The sequence below is a fragment of the Cephus cinctus genome, unplaced genomic scaffold, assembly GCF_000341935.2.
Source record: "Cephus cinctus unplaced genomic scaffold, Ccin1 Ccin1_scaffold1708, whole genome shotgun sequence".
NCBI lineage: Eukaryota > Metazoa > Arthropoda > Insecta > Hymenoptera > Cephidae > Cephus > Cephus cinctus.
In genome coordinates, this window is record NW_014333954.1 from 13794 (window position 1) to 24397 (window position 10604).

A 10604-nucleotide genomic window follows, 5' to 3' on the forward strand; every position below is an offset into this window, starting at 1 on the left:
GACTGAGTTAGACTCGATAGCTGAGATCCCGTCCGATTCCGTTGCCGACACGCCGTGCTGTTACTCGACCGTCCCCGTTTCTCTCTCCGTCGTTCGTTCTTCCTCCCCTCTCCATCGCCAAAGTTCGGTCGTCTCCGTGACACTTCGTGAGCCGTTGGCCAATCGCGTGCTCACCCGATCGTACGGGCCTATCGTCGCCCGCAGCTAGTCGAGCGTCGCTCTCCGACTTGTGGGGACTAATGCCTGTTTAGCGCGCGAATATTTTGAATCTTTAATATTACATAACAAAATAAAATCATAACAGCACGAAAAGGTATTTCAAACTTTCGACCCAGTTGCATCATCCAGCTTCAAGCATATTCTCAAGTCATTCATAAATGGTACTCTTGATGTTTGCGCTGCTCTGATTTTCAGCCCTAAAGGTGATACCGGTCTTTCTGATAAGGAAGAAGTTGAATGGGATGTGAGCACCGTAATGATAATATAAAGTGGTCACGGATTTGTACTGTAACCCTCCGTAAACATGACGCTCTATACCACCGGTATATTCTGTAATACCAAATGCACAGTTGAAACACTGGAACAGATCCATCAGGCAGTGTAGGCCGTGTCCGCAAGTTTTGCTTGGTCGTCATCGACTAACTTCTATCATGGCGCATACTTCGAAGCACATTTCAATAAAATTGAACCGTTATTTTTACAACGATCCAACAGTTGTAGTAGAGAATCCAGTTGAGTACACTATTTTTCATATTGCGTGGAGGTAGGAAGTTACAATCCGATCACAATAATCACCAACAATCCCACTCGCTCAGTGTGCTTTCTATTGCAGGTATAATTACTTTATAAGTCACCACTTATAACCATAAAATTGTATTATTACATTTAGGTAGCATCTGACATGCGTGAAAAACAGGTAGTTAAATGTTAACTACTGTCAATTCAATTTATGACCACATTATTAACCGAGGTTTATTAAATTCTGCTTTTCATATTTCAACTTGATTTACACGTTGAAGAAGAATTTCAAGGATGGTGTTGGACAGGCGCTTCTGAGGCGTCCGAGTAGTGGAACCGGGTAATGTCAGATGATGTTAATACCAAAGCTGCATTACCCTGCAGGGTAATGCTGCTCCTGGATACAGTGTCTCTGGAAGAATAAAATTAAATAATGTAATGTAGGTATTGTTCAGCCGATAAAGGAATGACAACATTTTGGATTTCGTAATCACTCACCCAAATTTGAAATCACTATTAACGTCCGACAGAAGCACTTCCAGCTTCTCACTGAAGTTACTGAAGTCATCAAGACTGACTGTTACCGGAGACTTCGACCAGTTAATAACAACGAGTAGGGGGTCGTGACCATCCAATTCTCTGGACATGGCGAAGACATCCTCGCCGATAACGAGTGTCTTCAGGGCTCCATCTTTGGCCACCGTCGTGTTCCTGAGCCTCATGGCTGCCTGGAAGTTCTTATAGTGACTCTTATCAGCAGCCTTTTGCGCCGCCAAATTCAGTGTACGATAATTCTCGTTCACTTTCAAGTACACCGTGGTGTTCGTAGAGAATCCTGGTAAAATGAAAATAACATTGAAGTATATTCCACGTGACAGTAATGTAACTGAACCTACAACCGATTACCCACCTGCTGACGTAGAATCATCCCATTGAAAAGGCGTGCGCACAGGCTCCCTAGAAAATGCATGATAGCGATCAGGACCAATGTTGCAGGCCTCAGGATCTCGTGTTTCCTCCCAACTTATATACGTATTCGTCATGCCGATCTCGTCACCATTGTAAACCGTCATGACGCCAGGTAACAAAAGTAAAATGAAGTTGAACATATCTATCTTCTCGGAACCGAAACGCGTGGCCATGCGCGCTCTGTCATGATTGCCAATCTGGTAACGTATTAATGAGCTGTTAATTTGAATTCTTACATAATAAAATAAAATTATAAAGGCACAAAAGTGTATTTCAAACTTACGACCCAGTTGGGTGTTGCTCCTTCAGGCATATGCCGAAGCCATTCATCAATAATATTCTTGATTCCTGCAGGTGACTGAGTTGCAGCATTATAGCCAATACCGTTGTTTGTGATAAAGAGGAAATTGAACGGGATATGAGCACCGTAATGATAATATAAAGTCATCATGTATATATCAGTGAATGCCTCGGTAAACATGATGCGCTCTAGACCATCATTAGCCTTTGCATTATATTCATCAAAGTGATCTCTCCATATACGAATAAGTTCATAATTTTCAATCAAATCCTTGGTATAGATATGATTTAAGTACATGTACTCATTAGCAGGTATGTCTCTTCCTGATAACGGTTCGTCTCTAAATTCAGCATCCTCGTAGATATGTGGCATTGCATCCATACGTAATCCAAAAACACCGCGATCCAGCCAGTACGTAATTACTTTCTAGTGGGGAAACAATTGAATGAGTTACAGAACTATGGTATTCATTATTCATTATTCACTAGTAACTATGGCTTACCTTCGTTTCCTGAATGACTAACTCATTCCTGAAGTTCAAATCTGCCATCCTTTTTTCAAATAGATGGTAATAATAAGCCTGTCGCTTGTCGCTCCATTCCCAAGCACTTCCGCTATTGAAAAGGCTCAACCAATTGTTCGGTGGTCTTCTGGTACCGTTTTCATCCAGAATTCCCTCGTGCCACACGTAATAATCGGTATAGGGGGCGACACTGGCTTCGGATAACTTAAACCACTCGTGTTCCGTACTCGTATGGTTAGGAACGTAGTCCAGAACCACTTTGATTCCAAGTTCCTTGGCGCGAGCTACTAGATTGTCAAAGTCCTCCAAAGTCCCATACATTGGGTCTATGGCTAAGTAGTCGGAGACGTCGTAGCCACTGTCGACTAGTGGACTTTTGAAAAATGGGGATATCCATATTGTCTCTATTCCCATGTCGTTTAGATGTTCCAGTTTGCTTGTGATACCTGATGGCGTTTAGACTGATTAACATCACAGTGACGTCACTTAGAATTTAATTCCGTACGTCCTACTTACCATTCAAATCGCCAATTCCGTCTCCATCGCTGTCCTTAAAGGATCGCGGCCAAATCTGATAGACAGTCGTTGTTTGCCACCATTGCTTCTCACCATGAACCTGGAGAACCAGTCCGGCTGCGATAGCGAATATGGCGACAGCCAAGCGTCTAGATGCCGATGTCACCATTGTTGCAATAGTTGAGTTTCGGCAGGTCACAGTTTTCTTATATGTATAATATATCGATTGGATCGTTTATGTATTGCTTTTATTTCATTATTCAGCTGTTCATACAATTTGCGAAACTAAATCATATTTCAACACGTGTAAATAATCAGTGTCTGGGAAGGAAATACATGGACTGAGATATCTAGAATTAACAAGCAAATGTGAAAATACATATCACGCTGTTATGGTGCAACTGATAAAATGTAATTTCTTAGGTCTTCCAACATTCTATGATTCTTTAATGCTCAACAATTATATTCTGCAATACCGAATGTACATTCGAACCACTGAAACAGATCCATCAAGCAGTGTAGGTCGCGTCCGAAAACTTTGCTTGCTCATCATGAACTACCTTCTATCGTGGCGTATACTTGGTAAGACATTTAAATGAAATCGAACCGTTATTTTTACAACGATCCAACAGTTATAGTAAAGAATTCAGTTGGACACACTATTTTTCATTGCGTCGAGGTAGGAAATTCAATCCGATCACAATAATCACTAATACTTCCACTCGCTCAACGTGCTTTCTGGTCCAGGTATAATTACTTTATAAGTCACCGTGTATAATCATAAAACTATTATTACATTTAGCTAGCATCTGACATCTGTGAAAAATATGTGGTTAAATGTGAATTTAATTTTTGAACACATTGTTAACCAACGTTTATTAAATTTCCTTGTCAAATTTCAACTTTCACAACAAACTTCCAGTCGAAACACAGTGATCTCATAAATTGATATCTTTTATTCTGGTGACAGTAGATTTCACGTATCAATAAAGGAATCCACAGATCTCGCACTCCGCGAAACCAACGGAGAACATTAGGATTTATGATACAAGTTTTCAAATCGGGATATAGAAAATTTACGAAACGTAGGAATTCTAGAAATTTTCAAATTCCGTTTCATATACATATATATACACTCCCACTACTCTTACAGAAATGGCGCACTAACATTATCAGAATTTATGTGTTTTGCATTTTCACAGAATCACGCGTTAGCAATATCAGAATTTCAAGCGTTACGCATTTTCGTGACGCATCATTTTCCCTGATATTCGCCCTAATAAACATCCTAATGTTAAAATACATGCAGTTCGAGTAATTCCAAACGATGAATTTAAATGGGTATTACTCCTTGCCAAGTCGAGGCCCTAGAGTTAAAAGTCGGAAAAACATATACGCTTATAACGATATTAGCAATTTTCATGTATTATTATCACAGTCACTTGCTATCATACTATGAATAATTTTAAAGTGTATTAAGCTATGTTAATTTCTAAACGTCTTCTGTCCCTACTATGATATCATTACCATGTGTTAGATAAGGAGCATGACTTCGCAACAGCTAAGTCACAGCTGAATTCAACGTTTGAAGTAGCTCACCCTGTATAATTTATCAATGAATATTAAAGAGGCAAATTTCATATCTGAAATATTTTATTCCATTTAATGGTACAATTTCTTGATATCCCATAAATACGATCTAGCAAAGTCTCTTTTCTTATACCCATACTATAGGCAAGAGACTGTCAAATTAATAAAATCTAATTAGCCAAATATAAATACAAAAATTAAATTACTAGGAACAATCGTTATCGCCATATACACCTGACATGCATATTATCGCGTATTATGAATTCTAATGATTAATGAGCAGATTTATCGTTATACCAATATACAAAACTTATTACAAGCTTATAACGAGTCTCGGTAAGTTCAGGACTTCAAGCACGATTTTGATTCACGAGTTGAAGAACGACCGAAAGACGGATATCAGACAGGAAACTTGTAAGAGAATCATTGAGCCAGAGCATAGAAAACCAGACGATGATGTTGTTAAGACCAAGGCAGCGTGAGGTGCCAATGTGATGCTACTCCTGAGTATAGTGGATCTGCAAGAAAAAGATAAATTAACATAGATAAAGACATTGGACAGGTTATGAAAAAGATTTCGAATTTTTTTCATCACTCACCCAACTTCGATATTAGAACCCACATTAGACAGAATCACTTTCAGACGCTGGTTATCATTAAAAAGAAGTTTATCAAAATTGGCTTGTACCGAAGTATTTCCCCAATTGACAACAACTATTAATGGATCGTGACCCTCCAGTTCCCTGGAGAACGCGAAGATCTGGTTCTTTATGACAAATGACGTCAGATTTCCATTCTTAGCCACCGTCGTGTTCCTGAGCCTCATGACTGCCTGGAAGTTCTTGTAGTAACTCTTATCAGCGGCCTTTTGCGCCGCCAAATTCAGTGTACGATAATTTGTGTTCACCGGCAAAAACGTGGTGGAATTTGTAGAGAATCCTAAAAAAAATAAATTAATCGAACTATATATCACTTAAAAATAATATAACTCAACCTGCAACCGATTACCCACCTGCAGACGTAGAATCATCCCATTGAAAAGGCGTGCGCTCAGGATCCCTGGAAAATGCCTGATAGCGATCAGGATCAGTGCTGCAGGCCTGAGGATCTTGTGTTTCCTCCCAACTTATATACGTATCCGTCATGCCGATCTCGTCACCATTGTAAACCGTCATGACGCCAGGTAACAAAAGTAAAATGAAGTTGAGACTGTCTACCCTGTTGGTACCGTAACGCGTGGCTGCGCGACTATTGTCATGATTGCCGATCTAAAAGTACATTAACAAGCTGTCAATTCTATTTTTTTTACATAATAAATAATGACAGTAATATATATATATATATATATACACACAGTACAAAAGCGGGATAGAAACTTACGACCCAATTGGCAGTTCCATTCACAGGCATATTATTCATCCACATATCAACGGTATTTTTGACGTCACTAGCTGTCACTTTGGTGTCCAGGTTGACACCATCCTTATCTTTGATAAAGAAAAAATTGAATGGGATCTGCGATCCATAATCGTAGTACAAAACTACCATGCTTATATTAGCGTAAGCCTCGGTAAACATGGCGCGCTGCAGACCATCGTTAACCTTGCTATTATAATTATCAATATGATCACGCCACATCTGGATCACGTTGTAATTCTCAATGAGATCTTTGGTGTATAAATGCTTCAGATAATAATAATCGTTCGAAGTATATCCATCGAGCCCAGACAACGGTTCGTCCCTGAAGTCAGCATCCTCAAATAGATAAGGTGCAGAATCTATACGGTAACCAGCAATACCACGATCCAACCAAAACGTGAGGATATTCTAATTAGAAAAAAAAAATGTATTGTTTATATACATTCTAATTAATATTTCTTACATTTTAATAATAATCTTCTTTGTATTAGTATTCATTAATCGGAACTCACCCTTGTCTCCTGAAGAACATCTGGATTAGTGAAGTTCAAATCTGCCTGGCGTACTTCAAATTGATGAAGATAATAAGCCTGTCGCTTGTCGCTCCATTGCCAAGCACTTCCGCTGTTGAAGACGCTCAACCAATTGTTTGGTGGTCTTCTGGTACCGTTTGCATCCAGAATTCCCTCGTGCCACACGTAATAATCGGTATAGGGGGCGACCCTGGCTTCGGATAACTTAAACCACTCGTGTTCCGTACTCGTATGGTTAGGAACATAGTCCAGAACCACTTTGATTCCAAGTTCCTTGGCGCGAGCTACTAGATTGTCAAAGTCCTCCAAAGTCCCATACTTTGGATTTACGTCTATATAGTCGGAGACGTCGTAACCGTTGTCGACTTCAGGACTTTTGAAAAATGGCGATAACCATACTGTCTCTATTCCCATGTCATTTAGATGCTCCAGTTTGCTCGTGATACCTGGTGACGTTTAGACTTATTAAGATTACAGCGATTTCTTATTAGAATTTTATTTATAGTAGACTAAGTCTACTAGACTTTAAGTATCCGTGACAATGGGTGAAATATTGCGTAACCCGATCCACTGTTATTGTACGGAAGTGAAGCACTGGCGAAAAATAAGAAAAAATGACACGTAAATAACTCGCGGATGCTATTAGAATTCGCAATTACCGTGTCGACGTATGTCAGATTACGCAAGTATAGATTATGGTTAGCGATAGAGATTTTGAAAGAATAATGAGCATGCTATTTCTCTTTGGAGTGACGCAATTTTTTTTTTTTTTTTTAGTAATCAAAATTTCTTAACCATCGTGTCAGCTCGTCGAAATATCGTTGAATTTAATGTTTTTAACTGATGAATGAAATTGGCGAAAAATCAAATTTGAAAAATTTTTGTATATTGTAAAATTTTTTTTTATTTTGCACTTACCATTCAAATCGCCTAATCCGTTTCCATCGCTGTCTTTAAATGATTGCGGATAAATCTGATAGAGTGTTGTCGTTTGCCACCATTGTTTTTCGGAATCAACCCGGATAGCTAATCCGGCTATAATGATACCGATCGTAACTATCAAGCGTCCAGATGCTACTGTCATCATTGTCGCAGCGTTAGAAATGCTTGCGCCGATTGAAGTTCTTTTATATATGTCCGAAGGTACGAGATATCCTTAACCTAACCTTCATTCGTACGAATAGCCTTTGGCTACGTGATAGAGGCTTTGATGGAAGTGGTGGAAGTGAACGTGATTAATGCACGTTTACGTAATGAATGATCAAGATAAGGAGGTTAAGAAAAAAAAAAAGTAAAACAAATAAAAACAAGAATATTGCGAAAATAATAAAAATATTTGGAAAATTTTTGTACGTTATATTTTCAGCATGCGTATTATTGTTATTAAAATTTATCATTTAATAATTATCATAACTAGTCGATCCGACGAATCGACGGTCATTTTGCTTTTGACTTTAATCAGCCAGTTAAAGGGTTAACTTTCGAAAGCTCGTGGAGAAAACCTTATTTTTCACGTAATCTGAGATCATCATTTAATATTGTTATTCAGATAATAATCGATATCCCGTTTGGTTATTTTCTAATCAGTCGATTATATTCGTGTTACTGTCATATGTATAGTTGAATTATCAGTAATGTAATTTCATTTTCGATAAGGATCATTGCGCAATGACTTGTGGTACATGGAATAGCATTTCTGATAACGATCCCATCAACAGATTTTTTTATCATAGTATCATAGAGGAAAGTGACCAAATATGGAATAACATTTTGTTTTTGTGGCATAAAAAATACAGTATGATGAATTAAAGACTTTTAATTATAAATACAGTCAGTCATACATTTTGGCTTATCTTAGTCACAGTCTTGTGTTTTAATATAAAAAAACATATTTTTTTTAATTAAAAAATGTAAGTAACAGAATAGTAGCTATCTATGGAATAGATACCCAAATATGGAATATGGAAATAAGACACAAAGTTTCTTCGAAAAAAATAAAAAAATAAAAAAAAACAGTAACGTCTTTTTATAAGAGATCTTGAGACTTTGGTCAAAAATAAAAGTAACTTATTCGGTTAAAATTAACTTATTCTACTTGCAGAAATCGCAAACCCAATCACAATACGCTAAATGTATAATAACGTTATTCTTACAAATTAACTAACCAAAAACGCTTATTTTCTACATAAGTTATTAAACGCTTATTTTCTACAAAAGTTTGTTGGTACCGACAAATCAAAACACTGTTGCCGTCCCTACGGCGCTCGATCGACTACCGAGATAAAATGAGTGGAACACTAAAGTGAGTAAGTGAGATAGAAGATGGTCGAGTATTTCGTCTTGAATTGATTGTTTAAGAGAAACAGTGGTATTCCATATTATGGATACTATTCCATATTTGGTCACTTTCCTCTATCGATTAATCGAAATTATAAGTACATGCCACGCTCCGTTTCTGCATGATAGATATGCCACAAACAAATATCAAAATAGATGCTATCAGCGATAGCCAATTGAAATTTCTTGATGATATAAAGGTGAACAAAATTTACGCGCACTTACGACAGTTAAATATAAAATCGTATTTATTGCATTCTGTCGCGATGACGGGTTTTCATCGAATTTTTCTTCAATAGCTTAATATGGATTGGATCGTCGCAAGAATTATCATAAAAATGTACAATTTTTTCGAAATTCACAATCACTCCCACGCATTTATTCATACGAGAAATGCATAAGATTATATTGCACCTATGCAACAGATGCATCTGAAAAGTCGGCACGTAGTCAAAGTCAGTTTTTTACATTGCTCCTTATGCTACATGTTAAACATGTGAACACGACTTAAGCAGTTCCAGCATCGAAAACAGCACGAGATTCAATAGTGTCGAACGTCAACGAAATAAGTTGGAGAAGAAGATTAATGTTGAAAAAAGAAAAAAGAAACAGGATAAAATAAATATATATGTATATACAAGAGCATAAATGCGTTCGCGCGTTGAGGATGCATATTTATGCACACGGCAGTGCATCCAGAGCGGGATACATGGAACGAGCCACGTGTAAGCCTAAAAGAGGGTTTGGATGGGAGGGATGAAAAAGATAAATAAGAATCGGTGGTTCCTGCTGATCACGATCAAAGAACCGACTGCGTTTTGGAATTCGTAAACAGCGAGATTACGCAGCCTCGTGAAAACAAACGTGATGGGATTAAACTATGGACCACTTCACGGATGCACTTTTGGATGCACTCGGTTCAACGACTTGGTTAACTTATTTTGGTTTCAAATTTTTTACCATTTTTTTTTCTTATTTTTCTTTTTTAAACTACGAACTTCACTGAAATCCTTCCCGAAGATACAGCGCAGCATCCAGGCCGAGAAGATGCTGCCCATTTGAATGCGCGACAGGATTTTGCATCGGACACACGCTACCGTAAATCTTCAGCCAATTATTATACTGACTGGTTTGATTATTCTCGCAATTTTTCATGGCAAATTGCGCGGCGCCGGATTCACGCGACGCGAGCGCCGACAATCCTAGTTTTTTTTTTTGAAAATCTTTTTTTTTCATTTCTCACTACTTCGTTCTCAAAGCACGACATGTCACGGTTCGGTCTGTAAATTAAAAATAAGTCCTCCTCTGCCGGTTTAAATCGAAAACAAAGATCAAACGGCAATATATATATATATATCGTCGATCACGGGGGTATCTCGCGATGGGAGATCTCACTCAATTCGCTCTCGTGTAAGCTCGCCCTGAGACGCCCTGGTGAATTTTAATCGCGACTCGAAAGAGGCCCTCGTTCCCCGAGCGGTCGAGCTCCCGATAATTTCACCAAGCCGAATGCCCGCCAGGTAATTTTCGGTGCACTCGCCAAATTATCCAATGCAATTTCATGGGGTCTTAGGAGAAACAGAAAAACAAAATAAACCAAAAAAATTTACCATCCTAAAGTTTCGCTGCGAGATGTACAATCTGTTTTGGAAGAAAAAAAAAAAAAAAAAAAAAAAAA

General features: G+C 38.2%; 3 protein-coding genes across 3 annotated transcripts in view; 1 reads left to right on the top strand and 2 right to left on the bottom strand.

The window, feature by feature from the left end:
* The window catches only part of LOC107273529 (laminin subunit alpha-1), a 26712-nt gene that overhangs the window by 1120 nt on the left and 14988 nt on the right, over positions 1-10604 (top strand). The window lies entirely within an intron of this gene.
* LOC107273536 (alpha-glucosidase) lies at positions 827-3235 on the bottom strand. The gene is made up of 6 exons (XM_015751850.2): positions 3048-3235; positions 2511-2977; positions 1991-2434; positions 1649-1904; positions 1237-1573; positions 827-1150 (listed from the first exon to the last, which is right to left on the bottom strand). Exons 1-6 carry the CDS (start codon positions 3214-3216, stop codon positions 1027-1029), a joined length of 1797 nt encoding a protein of 598 aa, XP_015607336.1. The 5' UTR covers positions 3217-3235; the 3' UTR covers positions 827-1026.
* Positions 4683-7703, bottom strand: LOC107273533 (alpha-glucosidase). Its single transcript, XM_015751847.2, has 6 exons — positions 7508-7703; positions 6569-7035; positions 6018-6464; positions 5650-5905; positions 5237-5576; positions 4683-5155 (listed from the first exon to the last, which is right to left on the bottom strand). Exons 1-6 carry the CDS (start codon positions 7674-7676, stop codon positions 5005-5007), a joined length of 1830 nt encoding a protein of 609 aa, XP_015607333.1. The 5' UTR covers positions 7677-7703; the 3' UTR covers positions 4683-5004.